This window comes from Dama dama, chromosome 26 (assembly GCF_033118175.1).
Source record: "Dama dama isolate Ldn47 chromosome 26, ASM3311817v1, whole genome shotgun sequence".
NCBI lineage: Eukaryota > Metazoa > Chordata > Mammalia > Artiodactyla > Cervidae > Dama > Dama dama.
The window spans coordinates 23,115,448-23,143,311 of record NC_083706.1 but is presented as its reverse complement, the minus strand read 5'-3'; the positions used below and the strand labels follow the sequence as shown (position 1 = coordinate 23,143,311).

General features: G+C 39.1%; 1 protein-coding gene, 1 long non-coding RNA gene and 2 other non-coding genes across 4 annotated transcripts in view; 3 read left to right on the top strand and 1 right to left on the bottom strand.

The window, feature by feature from the left end:
* Positions 1-2,916, top strand: part of LOC133047144 (uncharacterized) — a 32,303-nt gene extending 29,387 nt beyond the window's left edge. The window contains exons 2-3 of the long non-coding RNA XR_009690675.1: positions 790-957; positions 1,055-2,916. This is a non-coding gene — a long non-coding RNA (uncharacterized LOC133047144). The remainder of the gene's footprint in view (positions 1-789; positions 958-1,054) is intronic.
* LAMA2 (laminin subunit alpha 2) overlaps positions 1-27,864 on the bottom strand; it is a 659,970-nt gene that overhangs the window by 14,272 nt on the left and 617,834 nt on the right. Inside the window, exons 53-57 of the mRNA XM_061130198.1 lie at positions 27,288-27,408; positions 22,428-22,604; positions 18,678-18,826; positions 13,231-13,407; positions 12,827-12,995 (exon numbers count right to left, since the gene is read on the bottom strand). Of these exons, the coding sequence (XP_060986181.1) occupies positions 12,827-12,995; positions 13,231-13,407; positions 18,678-18,826; positions 22,428-22,604; positions 27,288-27,408 (793 nt within the window). The remainder of the gene's footprint in view (positions 1-12,826; positions 12,996-13,230; positions 13,408-18,677; positions 18,827-22,427; positions 22,605-27,287; positions 27,409-27,864) is intronic.
* On the top strand, positions 25,292-25,363 carry TRNAC-ACA (transfer RNA cysteine (anticodon ACA)). The gene has a single exon. It is a non-coding gene; the product is annotated as a tRNA-Cys (tRNA).
* TRNAC-ACA (transfer RNA cysteine (anticodon ACA)) lies at positions 26,117-26,188 on the top strand. Its single transcript has one exon. It is a non-coding gene; the product is annotated as a tRNA-Cys (tRNA).

Genomic DNA, 27,864 nt, shown 5'->3' with positions numbered 1-27,864 from the left:
CCTCTCAATATTTTCTGTAGAGACGACCATCACAACACACGTAAGTAGCCTGCAGTCCTCCTCAGAAACCTTGAAGAGAACCTGACCTGCTAGGAGCCCATCAAAGGGCAGAATTTAGCTAAAACATCTCTAAACCTTCAGCTCTGAAAACTGAGGTCTTGAAAAGGTCACTTTATGTGGAGGAATTAGGGAACTATAACGTGTAGCCCTAAGGGCTTCCTTCATAGCTCAGTTGGTAAAGAATCCGCCTGCAATGAGGAGACCTGGGTTTGATCCCTGGGTTGGGAAGATCCCCTGGAGAAGGGAACAGCTCCCCACTCCAGTATTCTGGCCTGAAGAATCCCATGGACTGTATAGTTCATGGGGTCACAAAGAGTCAGACAGGACTGAGCGACTTTCACTTTCAACTTCCAAAGGGAGTTGGGTTCCAAAGGTTCAAAGGGAACCGCCAGCAGGTAATTTCCCTTACTGTTAATATCGTCTAGTGGCTGCATGTATATGTTAATATAAAATGACTTTTCTAATGCAGTTTTTTAAATGATCAAAGTGGCAACTGTAAAGATTAGGTCTTTTACTGGTGGCAGCTATGTGTGGTCAAGAGGTTTTGTCTTGACATGTTCTGAGCACCATGGCTGGAATACCATGTAACCTTGTTGACTGCTAGACAGGACGTGATTTTGACACTGGTCTTGATCTGAACAGCTCTGTTACATGTTACCAGATTTTCTAGATGAAAAAAGGCCTTGCTTACATTATTTTACCTTTGACTTTGTTTTTTTGTTTTTATAGAAAAACCTTTGACTTTGTAAGAGTCCTGTTAAGAAGGGTTACATGATACACCCACTTGAAAATTAGAAAGAACAGTATTACTTGAAGAGGCTCCTGCTTCACTTTTGCAACAGGTGGATCCTGAGAAGCAGGTGGAAACAGTGGCTAATAAAACAGTGTTCTTGACTGGTAAGTTTTATAGAAGACATTGATAGCAAATGCATTACTCTCTTGTTGCCGTTGTTTCATCGCGAAGTTGTGTCTGTCTCTTTTATGACCCCTCTAGGTGCCTCTGTCCATGGGATTTCCCAGGCAAGAATACTGGAGTGGGTAGCCACTTCCTTCTCCAGGGGATCTTCTCAGCCCAGGGACTGAACCTGTATTTCTGCACTGGTAGGTGGGTTCTTTACCCCTGAGGCACCAGGGCAGTCCATCACTCTGTTTGGTAAACTCAAAGTAGAAAGCCAGTATATAAGTTCATTTTTATTTAAGGATAGCCCAGTTGATGTTTACTATCATCAATTTGCAATGGGATGGATATGGAAACAGCTTAAATAAACTAGCACGTTCTTTTATAAAATTGGCAGTTGAAACAGGACAGAGAAGTGCCAGTATAAGAGAATTTTCTGTGTCTCTGCTTCAGGATTTAAACGAGAAGACAATTCTCCAACAGTCTCTAGTCTGGTAATGTTTCTGCTGCAAGCCTCAACGCCTCCTCTCTCTTGGTTAAAGGGAGATGGGATGGACTGTGTCTAAACTGCTTTCCTGTGGGAAGATCTGAACCCAGGCCTGATATTCCCAGAAGGTTACCTGTCATATCTCCTCTTCCTCCTCCCTCAAACCCCTCAGAGGGTAGAGTGCTCACTTGGCCACTCAAGCGGCTCTTTTCTTTCTAATCACATTTTGAAGAGGGACCATGTGAGATGGGATAGAAAGTGCCCCAAGGTTTGCACACGAGTAAAATGATTTTGTTGTTAAAGACATCTTCAACACTGCTTCCCAAAGAAATTTAAGCTAAGGGTCTTCTAGTGAGAAAATTTTAAGTAACCTTTAAAGAATAGTTGTTGCAAGATGAATTGTCTTCCTTCAAGCCAGTGGGAACTCGAGGGGAGGCATCATCTTTATGGACGTGACTTGTGTTATTTTGGAAACACTGATCTCTGAAATGTGTTAATAATACAAATATCAGGGGATCATCAATCTCAGCACGTTACAATCCTGCCACCTTGTGGGGACTCTTTAAAGTACATATGGGGAAAATGTGAAGGGACAGGATGTGCTTGCTCCATGTACATCTCTGCGTGGCAGGTGACAAGATGTAGGCAGACAGGACTTGGGTGGGGAGTCTAACCATGGCCACGCACCTGTTGGTGTGAGCAGCGATGCGGCTGGAGATGACTCTGAAGGAAGCTGTGCTTCCCATAGCCACGTTTAGGCAACTGGATAGCGCCTCAGATTGGCAATGGACTTCACATTTTCACCTTCATCCTGTCACTCAATTAATTTCAGATCAGAATAAAGCAGGGGTCACTTCCAACTGCTGACTGTTGGGTGACATTTGGAAATGAGTTATTGGATTCAGAATGACATAGGATTGGTGGATAAGCATTGCTTGACTTTAGATTGGTGCAGAGTAGAGACTTTAATTGTATTGACCAAAACTGGCATCTCTGTTCTTCAAAGCACCAAATGATGAATGATTTAAAACTTGCATAATTGAAGTATAATCTGCAAAAATACTGATTCACTATGCTGTATACCTGAAAATGATGTAATATTGTAAATTAACTATACTTTAATAAAAATTAATTCAAAAAGTAGCATCATTTTCTTATTTCATGAGTCAAAAATTCTAAACAAATGACTAAATGACTTCTTCAAAGTCGGATGCGTCTTTGTGATGCTCTTCTTTTGGCATGAATACTAAGCAGAAGATAATTTCTACAGTACAGACTTTAATATTCTGAAATACAAAACCGCTGTTCAAGTTGTTTACTGAGAAACTGAGTTATGTTAACTCTCTGAATATAAGCTCTTTTGGTAAACAGTGGGCATTTGCAGTTCCATCTACACACTAATGTCTGAAGAGTAATTCTTTGTGGTATGGAAAATGTATGTTTCCCCTTTAAATACAAAGCAGTATCCAATCGATTTATTGGCCAGGACTGTACTTAGCTTTTAAAGTCAGAGCATTAAATCTGCAGGAGTAATAGTTTTCCTTTGCTCTATTCTTTTCTACTTCTTTTTCACAACTCCCCCAAGAGCCCTGAACTGCAGGGACCCCTCATGGCTATTTAACCACTCCTCTTAGTATTCACATCTTAGACTTTGAAATTCAAAGTTCAACATTCCAATATTCAAGTTTAAGCAAACAAAAAAGAACAACCATTCAGCCAGCGCATTGTATACAAATCCACACAGGCCACATTGGCTGGAAAGACTTGGTATAAACGGCAGATATACCTGCAGAGAACTTGTCACATTTTGATAATTTTCTGTAGTACTAGAAGTCCACAGTCTTATCTACTCTTATCCCTGCTGTCCTCCATGAGAAGTATCCACAAATAGAATAAGCAGAACTGTTTTTTTATCCAGCGCTAAACAGGCTAAAGAATAAGAGAGCAGTATGAAGAGAAGATAGCTACCACACTACCAAATGAGATAATATGCGGAAAACATGCGCTCTGATCTATGATGTTCTGGCATGTATTAATAATAGGATTGACATTAATCCATTTCACAGGGCAGGGCTTTCTCAAAATACTCTTAAATTGCCCTGGAAGAGAGGGAACATTGTCCTTGTGCTCTAAGTTGCTGGTGGGGACAGGTATGATGTCGTAAAGAAGGAAATGAAAGAAACAGAATAGGAGAGGATGCTGTCAACTGTGCTGGAACCAACAAGGGACACGTGGATAGGTATAGTTGCCACTTCTGGAATTAACACGTAAATCTTAATTCTTAAATGAATTCCTAAAATTCTGAATTTTGATTTAAAAAGAGAAAATGGTGAGAATTGAAACTGATAGGAGACTCGAGAGATAATAACCATATCACGCTGGAGTTCATTTAAACCCGGAATGCTCACCTCCTTTCCCTAACCCTTGCTCTCACCTTAGAATTGTGAAAGGTTCAAGTAACTAGTTCTCTTAGAAGAAGGGTGGAGTGTAGTTGTGAGCAGCTACTTTGCACACAGTGTATAATTTAGGCCATAATAATCCTTGTTATGCCAGGAGAATGCACTGGTCATAGTAAACACTCTTTTTCAACAACACAACAGACAACTTTACACATGGACATCAGTCATCAAATGGCCAATACCGAAATTAGATTGATTACATTCTTTGTAGCTGAAGTTGGAGACGCTGTATACAGTCAGCAAAAACAAGACCAGGAGCTGAATGTGGGCCAGACCATCAGCTTCTTATAGCAAAATTCAGGCTTACATTAAGGAAAGTGGGGAAAAACCACTAGGCCAGCCAGGTACGATTAAAATCCCATGGATACACACAGTGGAGGTGACAAATAGATTTAAATGGATTAGATCTAGTAAACAGGGTGCCTGAAGAACTATGGACAGGGGTCTGTAATATTGTACAGGAGGCAGTGAACAAAATCATCCCAAAGAAAAAGAAAAGCAAGAAGGCAAAGTGGTTGTCTGAGGAGGTTTCACAAGTAGCTTAAGAAAGAAGAGAAGCAAAAAGCAAAGGAGAATGGGAAAGGTACAGCCAACCAAACACAGAACTCCAGAGGACAGCAAGGAAGACAAGAAGGCCTTCTTCTATGAACAGCGCAAAGATATGGAGGAAAACAGAAGGGGAAAAGATTAGAAATCTCTTCAAGAAAATTAGAAATATCAAAGGAAACTTTCATCCCAAGATGGGCACAATAAAGGACAGAAATGGTAAAAACCTAACAGAAGTAGAAGAGATCTAAAAGAGATCAAGAACAGATAGAAAGAATACACAGAAGAACTGAACAAAAAAGATCTTAATGACCCGGATAACCACGATGGTGTGGTCACTCACCCTGAGCCAGGAATTCTGGACTGTGAAGTCAAGTGGGCCTTAGAAAGCACTGCTGTCAGTGAAGCTAGTGGAGGTGATGGAATTCCAGCAGAATCATTTAAAATCCTAAAAAATGATGCTATCAAAGCGCTGCACTTATGTCAATTATATCAGCAAATTTGGAAAATCCAGCAGTGGCCACAGGACTGGAAAAGGTCAATCCTTATCCTACTTCCCAAGAAGGGCAGTACTAAAGAATGGTCAAACCACTGGACAAATGCACTCATCTCCCATGCCAGCAAGGTTATGCTCAAAATTCTGCATGCTAGGCTTCAGTATTACATGAACCAAGAACTTCCTTATGTCTAATCTGGGTTTAGAAAAGGCAGAGGAACCAGAGATCAAATTGCCAACATCTGCTTGATCAGAGAGAAAGCAAGGGAATTCCAGGAAAACATCTACCTCTGATCCACTAACTACGCTAAAGCTTTTTACGCTAAAGCTTTTGACCTTGTGGATCAACAAACTATGGAAAACTCTTAAAGAGATGGGAATACCAGACCATCTTACCTGCCTCCCGAGAAACCTGTATGCCGATCAAGAAGCAATGGTTAGAACCTCGTATGGAACAACTGACTGGTTCAGGATTGAGACAGGAGTATGACAAGGCTGTTTTTGTCACTGATCTATTTAACTTATATGCAAAGCATGTCATAAGAAATGCAGGGTTGGATGAGTTACAAGCTGGAATCAAGATTGCCTGGAGAAATATCAACAACCTCAGATATGCAGATGATATCACTCTAATGGCAGAAAGTGAAGAGGAACTAAAGAATCTCTTGATGAGGGTGAAGGAGGAGAGTGAAAAATCCAGCTTAAAACTAAATATTAAAGAAACTAAGATCATGGCATCCAGTCACATCACTTCATGGCAAATAGAAGGGGGAAAGTTGAAAACAGTGACAGATTTCCTCTTCTGGGGCTCTAAAATCACTGCAGATGGTGACCGCAGCCATGAAATCAAAACACATTTGCTCCTTGGAAGAAAAGTTATGACAAACCTAGCCAGCATATTAAAAAGCAGAGACATTACCTACAAAGGTCTGTCCAGTCAAAGCTATGGTTTTTCCAGTAGTCATGTATGGATGTGAGAGTTGGACCATAAGGAAAATTGAGCACTGAAGATTGATGCTTTTGAACTGTGGAGTTGGAGAAGACTCTTGAGAGTCCCTTGGACTGCAAGGAGATCAAACCAGTCAATCTTAAAGGAAATCCGCCCTGAATACTCATTGGAAAGGCTGATGCTGAAGCTGAAGCTCCAATACTTTGGCCACTTGACACAAAAACTCACTGGAAAATGCCCTGCTGCTGGGAAAGACTGAAGGCAGAAGGAGAAGCAGGCAACAGAGGATGAGACGGTTGGATGGCATCACCGATTCAGTGGACATGAACTTGGGCAGGCTCCGGAAACGGGTGACAGATAGGGAAGGCTGGTGTGCTGCAGTGCATGGGGTCATGAATAGTCAGACACAACCTGGCAACTGAACAATAGCAACAATCCTCAGAGTAAACATTCTCCTCTTTTTCAGCAGGGTTTCCTCCATTTGGAGAGGACGAGGCAGTTATTCAGCGAGCCCCCTGAGTTCACTGAGTAAGGGTAGGCGGGCCACAGCAGGTGGGCAGGCAGACCTCTATCACGGATCACTTGGATTAAAGACCTAGTTTGTTTCCTCGGTGACTCTCAATCTGGTTGAGCTGAGAGGGGCTCACGCAGCACATTTCTCTTCCCCAGGAAGGAAATCAGCTACATAACTGGTGGCTGTGGAGAAATAAATGCTGAAAAACCATTGCTTTCCAGTTTATCTTTTAAAACATTTACGAAAGCAAAACACATTTAAGAATATTTTTTGAAATGATGAAAATCATCTCTGGACCATATCCATCATCTGTTGTTAGCATCTGATGCATTTTTTGAAAAGGTTTTTTCCTTACATGTTTTTCTAACTATTGACATAGATATGATGATGCAGAATACGGAGTCTTATATCCTGTTTTCCCCACTTAACATAATGTCATAAGTATGTCATTTTATATTGTTTCTATTGAAAGATTTTAAGTACAAGAGTATGGTGACATACTAAAACTTGCATTTTATGGATCTGTTTTCACACGTCTAGGTACTACTAACCTAGATGGAGGTTAACGGTGTCCCCAGACATGCTTCTAGTTTTCATCTTGGAAGCTAGCCAGTTGTGTTTGCAGTCCATACTTGGCATTTATCCTGACTGACCTCCTTGCATATTTGGTTACTGTGCTATTTACGTTAATATCTACTTTCTCAGATATATCTCTCCGTTTCTGTTTCTCTAGTACGCTCTTAATACATATTTGAAATAAATGTCATAAAATAAATGATGATATTTTATTCATCTTTGCATTTTGTAGGCTCTTAGTAAATATTTGTTATAAAACATTATCAAACCTTTAAATAGCCTTTAAAAAGTAGATATTTCTCTCCACACACAAAATAATAATGAATGAAAATGAAAGAAATCAAATTAAAAGAGGAAACATGTATGGTTCCATGATCTGAAACTCCGAAAATATGGTACAACGCAACAGAGATGAAAGATTCTAAAATACACAGATTTGGCCACATAGTCATAAGTATTACAATGTGCAAGTCTGCTGTCTATGAGTCTTTCTACACCAACCCACAGGACTGTTACTCAACCTCTCTTTTGGTTTTGTCTTGTCTATTAAGTGGATTGTTCTTTTTTGTAGAAGTTAAACATACACTGCTGAGAGAAAATGGAAACTGGAATTAAAACAGAAATTTATAAGAAAACTTTAAATGAGTTAAAAATCTCTAGTCCAGATGCAAAAGGATCTTTGTTCTCAGAAAAAGGAGGAAAATGTGATCTCTAGAAACCAATGTGATCTCTAGGATATGCTTGAGATCTCCTAAAAGGTTGTGTTTTAGAAACACAACTAAGAAAGGTAATCACTAAAAAGAGAAAAAGAAGGTCCAGCAGGGTTATTCATGAATAAACCAGACCAGTTCAATGTGTACTGGCTGAGACATCTGACTCAAGAGAAGTTCAAAGGCCCTCAAGGTTTTGGTTGACTGAATACAGTACCTAACGAGGAATTAATGGCATGGGACATCTGATTAAAACATTAAAATGTTCTCAGGTGTATTAGTAGAATACGATGACAGACCAGTGGAAGGAGGAGCTCTGCTGTCCTCTGAACTGTGTACTCCATTTTGAGTGGTATGGTCTATTCTAGGTGCCATATTTTGAAAGAGATATTTCAAATATAAGAATACCATCAGTGGGAATAACAAAATTAGAAATTAAGAAAAATGCTTGAGATAATGGGATATTTAGCCTGGGAAAGGAGAGCACAGCTGTTTTCAAATGCTTGAAGGGATGTTAGAGAAGATAAAAACTTAATGTGTTTGGCTACAGAAACACAATCATTACATGGAGGTTATAGGGATGTGGTTTTACTTCATTATAACCAATGGCTTTCTAACAACTAGAGCCTGCCCTATTGTAACACTGGAAGAGCTTTGTCAATGGAATGTTCAAGCAAAATCGGTAAATCCACATCAAGTATCATATAAAAAGATTCATGTGTTAAAATGGCAATTGGATCAGTTGGTCTCTAAGGCTTCTGCTTGTTATAATTCTAAGTTAGTTGTTCAGAATTTAGGATCTGCTTTCCTTTAGAATCTAAATGGATATTTGTATCCAATGTCTAAAAAGCTTATTTTACCCACAGTGTTTTTAATTCTTTAATTGACTTGAGACCAAGGGACAGATATGAAGGATAACAGTTCAGAGAGTGGTATATGAGGGAGAAGGGATAGGGATCATTCACCTTCCCTTTGCTGGGAGAAATCTAGCATAAAGCCATATTATGGAAGCATTAAGGAAATATTCTAAAATCCATGTGGCATGGTGTTAGAAAGTGTTCTATTTTCATTCTTTTACAAGTGGTTGACCAGTTTTCCCAGCACCACTTATTAAAGAGGTTGTCTTTTTTCCCTTGTATATCCTTGCCTCCTTTGTCAAAGATAAGGTGTCCATAGGTTCGTGGATTTATCTCTGGGCTTTCTATTCTGTTCCATTGATCTATATTTCTGTCTCTGTGCCAGTACCATACTGTCTTGATGACTGTGGCTTTGTAGTATAGTCTGAAGTCAGGCAGGTTGATTCCTCCAGTTCCATTCTTCTTTCTCAAGATTACTTTGGCTCTTTGAGGTATTTTGTATTTCCATACAAATTGTGAAATTATTTGTTCTAGTTCTGTGAAAAATACTGTTGGTAGCTTAAAAGGGATTGTGTTGAATCTATAGATTGCTTTGGGTAGTATAGCCATTTTGACAATATTGATTCTTCCAATCCATGAACACGGTATATTTCTCCATCTGTTTGTGTCCTCTTTGATTTCGTTCATCAGTGTTTTATCGTTTTCTATGTATAGGTCCTTTGTTTCTTTAGGTAGATATACTCCTAAGTATTTTATTCTTTTTGTTGCAATGGTGAATGGTATTGTTTCCTTAATTTCTCTTTCTGTTTTCTCATTGTTAGTGCATAGGAATGCAAGGGATTTCAAAATGGATTAAAGATCTAAATGTAAGACCAGAAACTATAAAACTCCTAGAGGAGAACATAGGCAAAACACTCTCTGACATAAATCACAGCAAGATCCTCTATGACCCACCTCCCAGAATACTGGAAATAAAAGCAAAAATAAACAAATGGAACCTAATGAAACTTAAAAGCTTTTGCACAACAAAGGAAACTATAAGCAAGGTGAAAAGACAGCCCTTAGATTGGGAGAAAATAGCAAACAAAGCAACAAAGGATTCATCTCAAAAATATACAAGCAACTCCTGCAGCTCAACTCCAGAAAAATAAATGACCCAATCAAAAAATGGGCCAAAGAACTAAACAGACATTTCTCCAAAGAAGACATACAGATGGCTAACAAACACATGAAAAGATGCTCCACATCACTCATTATCAGAGAAATGCAAATCAAAACAACAATGAGGTACCATTACATGCCAATCAGGATGGCTGCTATCCAAAAGTCTACAGGCAATAAATGCTGGAGAGGGTGTGGAGAAAAGGGAACCCTCTTGCACTGTTGGTGGGAATGCAAACTAGTACAGCCACTATGGAGAACAGTGTGGAGATTTCTTAAAAAACTGGAAATAGAACTGCCATATGACCCAGCAATCTCACTTCTGGGCATACACACTGAGGAAACCAGACCTGAAAGAGACACATGCACCCCAATGTTCATCGCAGCACTGTTCATAATAGCCAGGACATGGAAGCAACCTAGATGCCCATCAGCAGATGAATGGATAAGGAAGCTGGGGTACATATACACCATGGAATATTACTCAGCCATTAAAAAGAATTCATTTGAATCAGTTCTAATGAGATGGATGAAACTGGAGCCCATTATACAGAGTGAAGTAAGCCAGAAAGATAAAGACCATTACAGCATACTAACACATATATATGGAATTTAGAAAGATGGTAACGATAACCCCATATGCAAAACAGAAAAAGAGACACAGATGTACAGAACAGACTTTTGAACTCTGTGGGAGAAGGCAAGGGAGGGATGTTTCGAGAGAACAGCATCGAAACATGTATATTATCTAGGGTGAAACAGATCACCAGCCCAGGTTGGATGCATGAGACAAGTGCTTGGGCCTGGTGCACTGGGAAGACCCAGAGGGATCTGGTAGAGAGGGAGGTGGGAGGGGGGATCGGGATGGGGAATACATGTAAATCCATGGCTGATTCATGTCAATGTATAACAAAACCCACTACAATATTGTAAAGTAATTAGCCTCCAACTAATAAAAATAAATGGAAAAAAAATCCATGTGGCAGATCTCAGTCATGTCTTAGGAGAAAAGCAACTCCTTGAACTAATCCCCAAATGACTGATAGCCTTTCACTTGCTAGCTGTGCTGTGTGATTACAGGTATTTTCTTCTGTGAAATGGGGCTAATAATACTTCCAACAATATAAATAAACAAGAAATGATTAACAACTTGTGGAAATCAAATGAAATAATGGATATACTATGCCTGGCAGAGTACTGGACACATACTAGTTCCTTAGTAAACACAGAGATTTCTCACAGTATCTGGGGCTTCCCTGGTGGCTCAGTGGTAAAGAATCTACCTTGTCAATGGAGAAGACAAGGGCTCAATCCCTGGTCTGGTAAGATCCCACATGCTGCAGGACAATTAGACCTGTGAGTCACAACCACCGAGCCCGCGCTCTAGAGACCAGGAATCACAACTATTGAGCCCATGGGCTGCAACAGCTGAAGCCCGAACGCCATGGGGTCCATGCTCCACAACTAGAGATGCCACCGCAGTAAGAAACTCATGTATTGCAACTGGAGAGTAGCCCCCTTTCCCTGCAGCTAGAGAGAAGCCCACAAGAAAGAACCTTCCTACAGTATCTATGCGTGCATAACTTTTCCACTTTTCAAAGAACTTCCACATATATCATGTCATTTGATTCTTATAATAATCCCATCATTAGGCAATGTAGGTATAATACCCACATTTTACAGAGGAGGAAATGATGCTTGGAGTAAATGGCCAGTTTGGCTTCTCATTTAATAAATATTTCTAGTGACAATGAGCACACTGCTCTACAGAACAACTAGTTCCATCATGAAAACTAATGAAAAGAACAAAGTGTTGGAGAGTTTCAAAATCGGCACTCAAGGTAACACATTCCACCTGTCAACTGGCAAATATTATAAGTACGGTGCATGTGGTGTCAAGAGCAGTGTGAGATCTTTGGCGGTGAGAATGAAAATTTGTATAACCTTTGGAAAAAGCAATTCCTGTATATCTGTTGAGAATCTTGGGTATATTCTTCACTTGGCCTCATAATTACCCAATGAAGAATCTATTTTAAGAACATCATTAGCAACAATGAGAAAGTCTGACGTACAGAAGAGCTGATTACAATAGTTTCTAGTAGCGAAAAACTGGAAATGCTCTAAATGGTAGCCGCTCAATGAGGAAGACATAGAACGAGCTGTAAAGACGGAGTGTCGCCACAATAAGGAATCAGATTGTATAATCAGACCCACTGGATTAAGATTCCTGTCCTGCCACTGACGGACTGTCTCTGGGTTTATTATTTAGGCTAACTAATTCTTAATTCACTCAGCTAAAAAATGGGGTGATGATATATACATATACATTTTAGACAGCTGTTAGGAAAATTACTTATAATATTGAACAGAAATTGTTTAAAAGCTGTCACTATGACCATTACTATATGGTAATTATGCCATTTATTAAATGTTTAGTATAATGCTAGGTGTTTAACAAACATCTTTTAAAAAACTCTATACTCACTGTACAGATGAGGTAACTGAGGGGAACAGATTGGCTAAGTAGCTTTCCCAATTCATACAGATGTGCTGGGATTTGAACCCAGGCAGTCTGACTCTGGACCCATGTTCTAATCAAGGATATACTTACTACCTTCCATTCTATGAAGTATTTTTTATGTCTCTCTCACACAAACATACATATACATATACATCATATTAGACATACACTTTGGCAAGATGTTTAGAAACAGTTTTACCTATGTACAACTGGTTTTTAAAAACAGAATACCAAGTTGTATACATGATAGGAGATTTACTGTGTAAAATGCAAATAAAAGGGGCTGAAAATTGACATGATTACCTCTGGGTGGTGCTAGTATAGGTGAATTTTATTCTTGATTCCGCAGACATTTCTGTCTAACTTTTCAACTGGAAACATGTGCCACTTTATAAACAAGAAGATTAAAGGAGACCGGAAATATAAATGAAAGTAATTCAAGGAAGACGTAAGGAGAATAGGTTTTTATGATAGGTGACCCTTCCTCTAGTTCTTGCAGTAGAGTGTACTAGATGGCCTGAGTAACCTTCCTTCAGAAAGTGACTACAAACACAGGGGTAAAATGAGAAAGCAATGGGACATAAACACTTACGTGTGTCAGAAATGGGGTGGGTGCGGGAACTGCCGGGGTGGGAACCGGTTCTGGCTGGATAACCGTTTCAGCCGTAACTGCTCCAGCCTCCTCCTCAGGGGGTTCCTGATGGGCACAGCGACCAATGTCTGCGTTTTTGAAGGATACAGGCTGTGCAAAGTCCATCGGGCTAAGGGAACATAATAAAAGTTCAATACTTTCTCTTATTTTTCATTGTCCTGCTTCCCTACTGTTACATCACATTTCCCCTTTCCCCCTTCAAAGGTCATCAGTGCAATTGAACAAAAATTTGACTTGAAGATCTTCATTGTTTCCCCTCTCCCTCACCCCATGGTTTTGGATAATGTAGATGCCATAGTGATCCTCCTATGAAAAAAAAAATAGTAACAAGGAGATTCACTTACACAGAGTTTATAACAAGGTTCCATATACAGCCTTCAAAGGGAGGAATATTTCTGAGTGGGGAAGGTTGAAATTCAGGTGGAGCACCCCCAATGAAAAGCTTTTTAACTTCTATTGCCTGTTCTACTGTCAGATTTTGCATATGCCTTCTGTCTTCATCCACTTGAACAGTGAACATGCTGATAAAATATTGAAAGTAAACAAGTGTAAAACACACAATGTCCTATACAACCAGAAATCAAACTCTCTCCCGCCACCCCGCACCCCTTCTTCCAGTAGCTTTTAAGAGAGCCATATCTGATGATTAGGAGTTTGACACTTAGCAAATGATATTGTTTCTCAGGATATTGTCCCTCTGCCTTCCTTGTTAGCTCTCCTAGAGAGTTTCTTGAAATAAGGCAGTGGTGTAGCTACAGCATTAGCCTCTGGTGGTGTTGACAACAGTGGTCCTACACATGAGCTGGTGGAGTGGAGGCTTCCGTGTGGGGTTGTCATGTCTAATCGTATGAGGCTCAGTCAGTTTAGCACAGCATGGGGGCACATTTTGTTTGGCTCTTTATTTCTTGGTTTGTGCCAGCTATTATCTTCTTGCTAGGGGACAAACTGTACTCCTGAGAGCTTAGATTGTAGGAATCAACAGCAAGTGCTTAGAGGATGTTTTATAAAGAATGTAGCTGCTGGCTTTCGAATGGAAGAGGCAGGCTAGAACACCATGCTAATTGTTCTCTGCAATGATTTTCTTTAGTGGCTGTTTCATTACTGCCCTTAAGTTGCCTATGAGAGATAACTTACACATTACTAATTGAGAACCTCATGCTACTTATTCACTCTGTGGATCCAGGGGAAGAAAATCAGGAGGCAAAGAATTCTGCTGATGAAAATGACCAAAGGCATTTTCTCTTTTGTTCTAGAAGCAGGTTTTAAACTTCAGTCCCAATAGTCAGCATGGGGCTCTTAGTCATAAGTGTCAGTCAATAGCTCGAGGATCATGAATGGGGATTACTACAAACTAATTCACATCTGGAGAGAAAATCTGAAATATTTAGGCAGCAAATTCAGTTCTAAAATGTTATGTTACTTGATTTTATAAAGAAGAAAAACCACACATAGAGTTAGAAACAATAAATCGGGGTTAAGATGCTCTGAAATGGCACTGAACAACGCACCCACGTTGAGACAATTCAAATTTAAGAGAATAGAAGAAAGAACAGATATTGCTGTGGCTTAAAATGTCACTGCTCAGGGGGCATGGAGGGAGCAGATTGACTTTAGTTTCAAAGGCAAAATAGGGGGAACGATATATTGATGTTTTGCCAGACTCTGGAAGATTGTGTTGGCAAAATTCAAGAGTTTAACCTTATTGCTAAGAATGTGGGTGGTTTTATGAGACTTTTAGAAAACCACTCACTTCTGGATATGTGTGACTCATTGAGAAGTACCCCTCAGACTCCCTCTTTTTTTTTTTCCATTTGCTAAAAGTAATCTCCTATGTACCAGTGTTCCTCAGGGTTTGAATGAAGGGTTTAGGCCACTGTTAAATACTGTCCTAGGAGAGAAGGACAAAAATCTCTGCTTTTGATTAGAATTTTTAAAGATCCAGAGTCTCTCATCTTTCTCATGTGGACCCTCTCTAGTCTGGTTCTGCCCCTCAAGACCACAACAATGGCCCTTTCTTCCTGGGTCACAGGGTGGAGATGTAGAGTGAGCATGAATGTTCAGAAGAAACAGGCTGGACTTAAGCACTAGTATGAACTACCGGCCAATGCGGGAGACAGAGACACAGGTTCCATCCCTGGGAAGATCTCCTGGAGGAGGAAATGGCAACCCACTCCAGTACTCTTGCCTAGAGAATCCTCATGAACAGAGGAGTCTGGCAGGCTACAGTCCATGGAGTCACAGAGTAGGACACAGCTGAAGCGACTTAGCATGCATGAAAGCTTAGTAGCTGTGTGACCTTGGGTTAGTTATTTAATCTTGCTCAGCCTCATCTGATTCTTTTATAAAAGGAGGATAAGAACCCCGACTCTGAATCATGGAAAACATTAACTAAGGCATTGCACTGAGGTTGTATTACTTAATAAGGACACTGTTAAAAGACTATAGTTGAATCCAGTTTGTATTTTACATCCTAGGAGCATCAAATCTAGGTCATTTATTTAGCACTTTGTAAAGAGGGATATTACATGTCCTTTATGATTCTGGTGTGTTTTTTAAAAAATATTTATTCAAAAATTCTTTACTGTGGACCTACCAAATAGCATTATAAGAATCATTACAATACTATTTGTATTGTGATATGTCAGCTGTATTTCCTTAAAATTTCAATAGTTGAATCTTTAAGTTTTATAATATTTTATTACTTATATTCAATTTATTTGTATGAAATATTGATTTAAGATTTTTTTTTCAAATCACCATCAAATGAACTGCATACATGGTAAAGATATTAAGAGGAGTGCCCTGAAATTTACAATTTACATGAGAAGCAAAACCTGAAATTTTAAAATTGAACATATTTTGGATAGTTAGAAAGAAATAATTGGGTTGCAGTGTTCAAATCTTGGTCCAGTTCTGGAAACCTCAAACTATTCCTGAAGCATTTTGCTCCAACTTTGTGGTCGTTAGCCTAATTCTGTGCCTGTGTGAAGATGCTTTCCTGGAGAATACCTATGTGCCTAAGCTTCTCCTCCAGGCTCTTAGGGTTTACTGTTTTTATCCAGTTAGAACAACTGGCCATTTAGGTGGACTCCAGGAGGAAGATCAGAAGGTCAAGCAGTTATAAAAGGCAGAGGATCACTGGAGTACTGGGGAATTAGACACCAAATAAAGGAGGTGAGATTTTCGCAGAGGAAGGAGTAGAGAAGGAAAGAAGATGAGAAAGGAAGCATAAAGAGAGTAAATACTGAAAAGCTTGCCTCTCAGTTTGGTAAAAATCTACTAATTTTATGAGGCGGTATTAAAATTATTAAAATTACTATCTTATCCAAAGTTCAAAGAAAGGAAACAATTGACATTTACAGTCTAAATAGTGTTGGAATAAAGTGAGTATTTCAAAGTTAACAAGAATATCATCATCACCATCAAGTAATACAAACCTCTGAGGTCACAAACAAGGTAAGAATAAATACCTAGCAAGCACAGATAGAGGTGTTAAAGTCAAGTATATCTGGGTTTAAATCCTGCCTGTTATTTACTAGCTATGTGATTTGGGGTAAATTAGTTAATATTTCCTCATCTGTGATGAAAGGATATGAATACATATCTCATATATATTTAGAATAACTAAAGGACATAATTTTTGTAGTATTTGACACAGGGCATGCCATAAAATTGATATGAAGCATTAAAATATGTTTCTAGGTGATGTTCTTAGGGTCATTAGTGATCTCCGGTTAATCAGTTAATTGAAGCACTTGCTTAAAGGATAGGTGATAATTGTTTTTTGACCTCAGAGTGCTGAATGAGACCTTACGGTGGCAAATGAGCTCTTGTTTTGCCACAGAGTGTAGTGACAACACACTAATATGTCCAATACATTATCCTTTAATTAATAGCGAATGGCACAACAGTTTGTTTATATGGCCAATTAACTGAATGACCAGTTTTCAGGGATGTACTACACCGAGCTTAATCAAATAAAGGTTGGATTGATGGCCAACAGCTGTGATGCTGGCATGCTAAAATACCCTTCTTGAAGAGACACCTGTTAAAAGGACACCTTAGCATAACATCAAAATGCACTTGGGAATGTCAGAATCCTTTCTCTACAAAATAACATATTTTGGATGATTTTTTTGGCCAACTATCTTTCTCAGATCGGCATTTGCTTCTTGAAATTATTTAAAAACTTCTTGAAATTATTTAAAAAGTTTTTGCTACAATGAGAAGGACTAACATTTGGCAAAGGACCTGCAGTAAAGTCTAGAAGACTTGCGAAATCAGTATTCTAGAGCATTCCTTAAGGTTCAAATAAGAAAATTCAGTTTGCATTTCTCTTCAGAGACCCTGACTGCAATATGTGCCTAGAAGATTAGCAAATGTTCTTACTTTGTCCAAATATTGATCCCTCATTTGTCTTAATCATGGTTTCTAAACATTTCAGTTAGTAGATACTCAGTAATTGACTGAGCATCAATTCAGCCCAGAAGATAATGCTCTATATAATAGAAAAATGCAAAGCTTGGAAAGTTTCTTTACTTACAAGACATTCTTATTACTTATTTAAACTATTGTCCACACAAGGGGATGATTAGAAAATGGTGGTCTTTATATACAGAATAACATCTGCTTGCTTGAACTTTTGCTACACCTTCATACTGTTATATTTAAAAGTATTCTCTATGTTTTGAGGTTTCATCAAGTTTGATTTCTAGTTCTTTTCTATGTTTTCAGTCTAATAAATGGGTCGTTGGCTTGGAGGTCTGGAGTCTCTGGGCCTGTTTTTCTCCAGTTGTCTTTCCAAACTCACTGGGCTTGTGTGCTTCGTTGCTCAGTCATGTCTGACTCTTTGTGACCCATGGACTGCAGCCCACCAGGCTCCTCTGTCCATGGGATTTTTCAGGCAAGAATACTGGAGTGGGTTGCCATTTCCTTCTCCAGGGGATCTAACCCACCCAGCGACAGAATGTGCATCTCCTGTGTCTCCCGCATTGCAGGGGGATTCTTTACCTGCTGAACCATCAGGGAAGCCCCTTACCTGAGCTGTATACACTTTGATTGGAAAAAAAAAATCAAATAACAACAAATGACTTTCTCAATAAAGTAAGTATAAAGTACTTCAGCATTCTGAAAACATAAGACATCAACTCCTAACACTAACAGCCAATTCCCTGAGTCGGGGCTGGGAAGCAAGTGCTCTGGGGGATCAGCGGAGAGGCATCCTCTGTGCACCGGTGGCAAGCCAGCAGCCCCTGCCCCTCTCAGCCCCGGCCCCTCACGGCGCTGCGGCAGGGACCCCGGGCACCCTGGCAGGGGCCAGGCGCGAGGCTCCGGGGCTCCTGCTGCAGCCGCCCTGCTCTGATGTGGGACAGATTTCTAAGCAGCTGCCATAACTGCTTTGGAACCCGAATGAAATGGCAGCTGCCAAAGGCTGCGGGCCCCAGCTGAGCCGCTCTGCGCCTTTCACCACCCACATATGCTTTATTGGAGAAGAGAGTATTTGAGAGGTGCGGAGGGAGAGATTTTTCTTAGCTATGGCTTCAGAAGATGCATTTGGTGTTCCAGAGGTGGAGAGGACAGCTGCTCATCAGAAAAAACGTTAAGAATAAAACTCCTAAGGGTCAGGGTAAATGAAGTTCCCAAAGTATGAAATACGAAGAAGATAAAATTGAGCTATACTTGACACTTGAGCGATGCGTCGTCTGTCCATACACACAAAGGTCCAGTTAAGGTGAGCAAAGACATTCATGTTAGTTACGACAGGACAGTCAGTTGCCAGAACTATCGTTACCCTCTAGTTCTCTCTACATGAACAGAATGCTCTCTCCCGTCGTGAAACAGACTCGGCTCCGGTTTGACGACAATTTTCCTCATTGTGCGCGCGCCTGTGGAGAGATGCACTTCCAGACGGCCCTTGTTCAGGAAGATCGCATAATAGACCTGCAACAGCAAATGGTTATTGAAGACGAAAGCAGTCTCATCTACGACTTAGCTTAGTTACCTGAAAGAACGGCAGATTCATCTGCTCTGAGAGCTTACCTGAGAAGTTAAGACTCAATATTTTCTTACAGAGTATTTAAAGCAGCTGGAAATAGCTTTACAATCACTTACCATTTTTGCTTGTTAGGTGATGTGGAAAGGGAGATAGTAAGAGAGCCATCTCTGCAAAGCAGATTTGCGATGCTGAAAGGAACAGCTGTGCTCGCATTGGGCTTCTAATTTACAAAACCCATCAGGAAACAAAGGGGGTTAATAAAACCCCTCTCCCTTGCATTCACAGATGGACAGCTAGCTTCTGGAAATCAGGTCTCACTCCCAACCTCAGGGCATTTTGAGTGTTAGATTTCAATTCCTTCTCCAGGCTGGTGGAATGGATTGCCATCACCAACACGTAACTTGCCCCCCACATTTAGAAAGAAGGCAGACAATTTTTCATCCACAAACACGACTGCTTTCTTCTTGCCACTGTTACTATAGCAACAGCGTGGTTTCTGAGATCAGTTTATGAACCCCAGGGAGCTTGAATGCAGTCCTCATCCCCAAAGCTGACACTCCTGTGTGCTCCTTTTCTAGTGGAGCACGTGGCCACCTGCTACCCTCCATCACCTGGTCCTCCCCCGGTCACCACAAGGAGGTGGAGATGGTTTCACTCAAACATCACAATGTCTCCAATAGTTTACAAAATCGGCAGTGTTGCTGCGTGTCCAATGCAAAATGGCCCGAGGACCTGGATTAGTGTCGCCGTCCATCAGAAAGGGGCAACTGCCATCTAAGCACTCAATTAAAGTTTTTTTTTTAGCTGATTGAGGTCTCAAACCCCGTTAGCAGAACATAATCACAAATGACCCTCTGGGTATCAAAACTGGTAGCTTTGAAAAATAAAGTATGTCGTTTAACCAGTTTGATTCTATAAAAGAAATGAATTATTTAACATTGTTTCCTCTTTCAGACAGCAATAACAGTGAGATTTTAAAATAGATATTCATTAAAATGTTGAAGCATTAACATGTTATTTCTAATTTGTACTATAGCACTTAATATTTTCTCATTTTAATTGTTTTAATGAAAACATTTTATTTTAAGAACTATCCTGACAACTGATGATCCAAGACTATTTATTTGGTTCTGATGAGGAGAAATCTGAAACTGAAAGGGAGTATTTAATTACTTGACTGTGATCCAGGGCACAGATATCCTTTAGTGAAAATCTATCTCAGAATGTTTGATCTGGTCCTTTTATTATAATAACTGGCTTATTTGTAGCGGTGAGAAAATAAATTTTTTTTTTTTTTGATTAAAAGGCAAAGACGTTAGGAGAACATTTATTTTTATTATACTTATTCTGTACTTGTTATGCACAATAAAAAATGAGATAAAACACTACTTCTCCCTCTAATCTTCAAAAAAAATGTTTTCTGTTTTTTTTCTTCCCAAAGAAATTCTTTTCTCCCTTAAGGTCATAGGTTATCCTTTTACATTTTCCTCTAAACATTTTAAAGCTTTTTCCTTTCATACTTAAGACTTTAATTCATTGGGAATTAATTTTTCTGTTTAACATGAAATAGAAATTACTTCAGTTTTTGGTTTTCCTAAATGGATAGCGAATTGCCCCGGAATCATTCACTTAAAGGTTCACTTTTTCCCTGATTATGTGCAATACCACCTACTGCCAAATGTCATTTCCATCTAAACTTGGCTCTCTTATGTTCCACTGACACAGTTATCCACCTATTAATACTGCACAACCATGATTCAAAACTGCTAGGACAGTCCTCCAACTTATTCTATTTCATAACTTTCTTGGACTTTTGATATAAATTTTAGAATTAATTTGTTCTGATTTACAAAAAGATAAGGTGGTATTTTCATTGAAGGCAAACCTACATATCATTTTATGGAGAATTGAAATATTTTTAACACAGAGTCTTTCCATTAACATAATGACTTATTAAGTAGTCTGTTATACATTTTCAATAAATTTTATAATTTTTCCAATATAGGTCTTATGTTTTTTTGTTATATTTCTTGTTAAATTATCTATTTTTTCTTGTACTATATTTACTCATTCTTTTCTTATTGCATCAGCTAAGATCAGTATAGCAATAATATTTATCTTTTCTTGGGCTTGATTTTATAGGAAATGTTTATGTTTTCCTATCATCCTCTTTTTAATTTACTAAGTCTTTTGTTATTGTTATTTTTGATCAGGAATGGGTGTTTAGTTTAGCTACAGGTATTCTCTACATATATCAAGATGATTATATTATTTTCAGACTTTTTACTGTAAAACCACCTTTGTGTTCTGCAGATAATGCAAGTTACTTATGGTTGTGCATGTTTGGATTTTATTTGTCAGTACAGGTGAATGACATGAGGCACTGGCCCTCCACACAGTCAAAAATCAGAGCATAACTAACAGTTGGCCCTTCATTTACTCAGTTCCTCCATATCAGATATTCTGTATCCTCAGTTTCAATCAACCTTGGACCTTTAATACTGTTGCATTTACTATTGAAGAAAAACTTCACATACAAGTAGACCTGTGTGATCAAACTCATATTTTCAAGGGTCAATTGTATTTTGTTATTTTCTTTTTTTGGTGGTGGGGAGAAAATAATATTATTATATACTATTATTAAATAGTGGTTTAAATTATTAAACTTTAAATGCTAAAAGTGATTTTAAAAATCCTATAATCACAAGCAATACAACCTGATTTACAGGGATGCATGCATATTTATAAAGGACATATTTATAACATACTCTATGCTTTGGCCATGGCAGACTAGGTAATTCCTAAGAATCCTTTCACTGAGAAAAACTAGACTAAATGGAAAAAAATGTGTTATCTTTGAAAGTACGATTGAAAGTATTGGAGGAATATCCATGCAGTAAAGACTTATGGTGCCTAGATGTGGACACCTGAGAGATGGCTTTAATAGAATTGAATGGCTAGAGGGTATGAAAACAGACGTTCATAAAGCAGACTCTGTGTAGGCTTTATTTTCATGTCACTATTGTCCACGCCTGCACTGGTTGTGTTCTTTTTGTCTTCTACCCAGGTCCATTCTTTGCTTTCTTGGTGTTCAGAGAAGGTGGAGCAGTTAGGCGCCAACAGACTGCATCATTAGCTAGTGAAACTGATCCAAAGGGAATTTAAATTTAAGGGTCCCCTTGGATATCTACAGAGTTGGTAGGAAACTGGACTTACAAGAGAATACTAATACAATTTGAATATATTTTAAGCTTTCTCTCTTTGTATGTTCAAACTCATATGATACACGGATGGAAATACAAGTGCACCTACACCTAGAATTGACCAACAGAAAAATCCCTGGGGAGATAATTGTCCTAAGAAGATGATAATAGAAATAAATGATACAAATTAAAAAAATACAAAGACAATTTATACTAAATGCCTCTCCTGAGTCTCTTTGTAAAATAATTGTTTATGTAAGCATTAGGGAAAATGCATTATTAATTAGTTATTGTATTTTTATTAATTATTATTTTTATTGTATTAATTAGGTGTTGTAATTACCTGTCCAGTTTGCCGTCGTTTTCTCCTAGGTGGAATGGGTGTCCCTCCACTTCCCAAGAGAATGATCCCAGACTCATTCTTGGTGCTGAAGGACAGATTGATTTCTGTTCCAACATCAATAGGCACAGGAGACAGCTCTACAAAACCAGGCTTGGGGAAGCTAACCGTGTAAACGTTCTTCAGTAAAAGGAAAGAAGGGAAGAAAGATTAGAAATGAATGAACACTTAGTTTCTCCATCTCACTCACCCTCTCAATGGGCTCAAAGTTACTATGAAACATATTGTCATGCATGACAACTCAGAATTCATGAAAACTCAGTTACGCTTAAGAGCAACTAAAGAAATATTATTCCAAACTGTAACATTGAATTTCCTGAACAGTTTAAGTTAAAATAAAACTTTGGGGTTCTGCTTTTGTTTTAAAACTTTTGATTTGAAACATAAAAGACTATTACTGATTATCACTAATAGGTAACATTTTCTTCTGATTTAAATCTATCTTGCTAAATCTTCCTTGAAAACACTCTCATTGATCCCTTGAATCCTTTCACCAACTAATTGCTTATGTTTTATAGCTGAGTCTGACCATAGTCTCTGTCTGCATTCTTTCTCAGTGATAAGTGGAGGGTAAAGATGTTCATTGCTACTAAATGTATAAAGACACTCTGGAGGAATTTTTTAAAGATCAGATACAATTTAAATTTTAAAAATAAACCAAATATTTCATAGTTTAATTTTCTTAAAATGAAAACAGTATCAGTCTTTGCTGATAAAACTGCAAGAGTAACATTGTAGACAGCAACAAAGTACAAAAGCTAAGAGTGTAAAAATCACTCCCATCCCAAAGCTGTGTAGAAGCATAACTTTCTATCTATATAATCCATTCATTCCTGTATTCATGCAGCCATGCAGTCATTCACTTGTTTTATTTTTTACAACCTTGTCCCTTTCCTCTCTCCTCCTCTCTATATTCATACTGAATCATGACAGGTACGTTCGTTTGTAACTTCTTTTTCTCACTTTGTATGTGGGGGATATCTCTGTCAGTATATTTAGATTTCAATCTCACTTTTAGTAGCAGGTCATTCCATTGTAGGAATGTGCAAGGATTTATTTAAGCAACCCCCTGTAGTTGGGCATTTAGTGCTTAAAATGTTCATTTGAAAAGTCCTGGATTTTGCTGGAGTGAAAACAAGGAATCTTTTAATGCAGGCTATTTTCCCCTGCAGTGTTCCAGGCCAAGTTAAGTGACATAAATGTTGTAAAATGTATAATCTGTTTTTGATTCCAATTTTCAAATCATAGAATCTTGGATAGTTCAAATAAAACTACTGTGCAGACTTTTTAATATTTATCAAATATTTCAATTTCTGCTTCATATTTTAGTTGCAAATAATTCCTGGTTACTGAAAAGTACCTTTACAGAACCATCATTTCCACGTATACAGGCTATTCATTTTCTGGACAGTTTTCCATTCTCATGTATACACCTTTTGCATGTGGATGAGAGTCAGGCTTTGGAAGATTAAAACTCCGAGCAAAAAGAGGTCAATATGGATTCTTAGGGATTAAATTCTGTACATTCTTTCCTTTTTCCTCTCCCCAAGCTTCTCAGGGTGGGTGTCTATGGCTATTTGCAAGTCAGAAACTGTAACTAGGCACAATGAAGACCCCAAAAGTTCTGTTCCAGTCTTTAAACCTCATAGCTCAGTGGTGATTTTCTCTTTTTTCCCAAATCCCTTTGTCTCCCATCACAATGCTTTAAAATAATTTTAACTGGAGGAAGCAGCTAAAATGAATAGTTGGGTCATATCAGGATAATTAATGATTTGTAAGTATGATTACCATTTTATTTTTATTTGTGTTTAAAAAATTTCCTATTTATTTATTTTTGGCTGCTCTGGGTCTTTGTTACTGTGTGCACACTTTCTCTAGCTGCAGTGAGCTGGGGCTACGCTCCGCTCGAGTTGCCGTGTGTGGGCTTCTCATCGTAGTGGCTTCTCTTGTTGTGGAGCATGTGCTCTAGGGCACAGGTTCAGCAGTTGTGTTGCTTATTCTCTGAAGCATGTGGGGCCTTCCTGGACCAGGGATGGAACCTATGTTCCCTGCACTGGCAGGCAGACTCTTAAACACTGAACCACCATGGATGTCTGGCATTTTCTTTTTAAAAACAAACTCATTACTTTAAGATTCCAGATGGTGATTGCAGCGATGAAATTAAAAGATGCTTGCTCCTTGGAAGAAAAGCTATGACCAACCTAGACAGCATATTAAGAAGCAGAGACATTACTTTGCCAACAAAGGTCCGTCTAGTCAAAGCTATGGTTTTTCCAGTAGTCATGTATGGCTGTGAGAGTTGGACTATAAAGAAAGCTGAGCACAGGAGAATTGATGCTTTTGAACTGTGGTGTTGGGGAAGACTCTTGAGAGTCCCTTGGACTGCAAGGAGACCCAACCAGTCCATCCTAAAGGAAATCAGTCCTGAATATTCATTGTAAGGACTGATGCTGAAGCTGAAGCTCCAATACTTTGGTCACCTGATGTGAAAAAATGACTCATTTGAAAAGACCCTGGTGCTGGGAAAGATTGAAGGCAGGAGAAGAAGGGGACGACAGAGGATGAGATGGTTGGATGGCATCACCAACTCAATGGACATGAGTTTGAGCAAGCTCTGGGAGTTGGTGATGGACAGGGAAGCCTGGTGTGCTGTAGTCCACGGGGTTGCAAAGAGTCGGACATGACTGAGTGATTGAACTGAATTGAAAAATTTACTAATATTCGATGATGATTATTATCAGATTTTATTGGGTTGATCAGTAAGTTTGCTCAGGTTTTTCTGTAACACCTTATGGGAAAGGTGGACTTCCCTGGTGGCTCAGATGGTAAAGCGTCTGCCTACAATGCAGGAGACCCAGGTTCAAACCCTGGGTCGGGAAGATCTCCTGGAAAAGGAAATGGTAACCCACTCCAGTATTCTTGGCTGGAAAATCCCAAGGATGGAGGAGCCTGGTAGGCTACAGTCCATGGGGTTGCAGAGAGTTGGACATGACTTCACTTTCACTTTATAGAAAAACCTAAACAAAATTTCTGGCCAACCAACATGAGAGAAAAGCTGTGACTTGTGTTTCTCTCTCTTATGGGTCAGTGCCTATTGAAGAGTCGATGCAGAATAGTAAAGTGGAATCAGGGGCTGCTAGGCTGTTGCGGCAATAAAGAAAAGATACTGAAGATATTGCTAACAGGGGTCTTTGCAGTCCCATCAAAGCCAAGTCTTTGCAGATGGCGCCCGCTACATGCCATTTTCAAAGAAAAGGTGGCTTGACTTCTAAGCTGTGGACAAGTTGTTAAATACTAATGATCATGTTATAAATGATTACTTCTTATTTGAGTAAACTAACAGATTCCAGAAAAAAAAGTAAGATTGATAATAAAGCTATATACAGACAGGAAGATAAACTAAATCTAATATAGATGACATGATAATGAGGAAAAGACAAAAGTAGTGTTGGAAAAGAAGAAAGAACCAGGAAAGAGATTAATATTAAAAAGTACATACTATGAAGTGCTGTGCATGTGGAAAGGAGTTTGGAATCTTTTATAATACTGTTTTCCTAAGTTTAGTTGATCATAATAATTTTTAGAAGTACTTCAATCTTGCTTTATCATTTATGCAGAGCTAAGGCTAGGGTTCCCTGGTGGCTCAGACGGTAAAGCGTCTGCCTACAATGCAGGAGACCCGGGTTCAATCCCTGGGTTGGGAAGATCCCCTGGAGAAGGAAATGGCAACCCACTCCAGTATTCTTGCCTGGAAAATCCCATGGACAGAGGAGCCTGGTGGGCTACAGTCCATGGGGTTGCAAAGAGTCGGACATGACTGAGTGACTTCACTTTCACTTTCAAGGCTAGGGTTGGGGCTTCCTGGTGGCTCAGTGGTAAATAATCTGCCTGCCAGCACTGTTTACAATAGCCAGGACATGGAAGCGACCTAAATGTCCATCGGCAGAAGAACAGATAAGAGAGCTGTGGTACATATACACAATGGAATATTACTCAGCTATTAAAAAGAATCCATTTGAATCAGTTCTAATGAGGTGGATGAAACTGGAGCCTATTATACAGAGTGAAGTAAGTCAGAAAGAAAAACACCAACACAGTATATTAACGCATATATATGGAATTTAGAAAGATGGTAATGATGACCCTATATGTGAGATAGCAAAAGAGACAGAGATGTAAAGAACAGACTTTTGGACTCTGTGGGAGAAGGTGAGGGTGGGATGATCTGAGAGAATAGCACTGAAACATGTATATTATCAAGTGTGAAACAGATCACCAGCCCAGGTTGGATGCATGAGACAAGTGCTCAGGGCTGGTGCACTGGGATGACCCAGAGGGATGGGATGGGGAGGGAGGTGGGAGGGGGGATCAGGATGGGGAACACATGTACACCCATGGCGGATTCATGTCAATGTATGGCAAAAACCACTACAATATTGTAAAGTAATTAGCTTCCAATTAAAATAAATAAATTAAAAAGAAAAAAAACCAGAATCTGCCTGCCAGTGCAGGAGATGCAGGAGATATGGGTTCAATTCTTGGGTCAGGAAGATCCCCTGGAGTAAGAAACGGCAGCCCACTCCAGTATTCTTGCCTGGGAAATTCCACGACAGAGGACCCTGTTGGGCTACAGTTCAAGGGGTCGCAAAAGAGTTGGACACGACTTAGCGACTAAAGAACAGCAAGACTAGGGTCAGTAGGAATTTAAAACGGATTAACAAGGACTGGTCCCTTAATAGACCCAAAGTAAATAAGTGAAATCTGATATGAAGGTATTTAGGAAGCCATTAAGAAGAGACCAACCTCCAGTGAACATCCTTTGGTAACACCAACATAATCAGGGCTGCTAAGTATATTATACGGAGTTCTTGAAATTTCAATATCTTTGAGGCAACCAGAATATTTCTTCACATTTACTTCTGGCCTATTGAAAAGTTAAATGGAAAACAAAAGCAATATCGTTAGGACAGTGGCAGTATAGTGTCTGTGACTATCGGATGCAAGCCATATGGAGCAAACGGATGCACAGGCAGGCCTATGTCTCTCAAACTGCACAGGGGCACATATGGACCCAGAAGACTGTGCTCCATGAGCTCCTGGTTGGATAAGTGGATATTAGCACCAACTTGCACAAGGAGTCTTTATGTAGCTCTTCTTTCTCTCCTTTTAAAAAATAACCTCAACTATTGCATCTCAATACAAGGTATAGAAATTAACTGACTTCTTTGGAAGTGTTTCATATGCATAATGAAATGTATTTGTTTTCTTTCCACCCAAGAGCAGATACTTGTACCGGACAGCATAATCACACTATATAACAAAAAATGTTAAATAAAATCTTGCTCAAAATTTAAAAAATCTGTAAACATTTATTATGAAA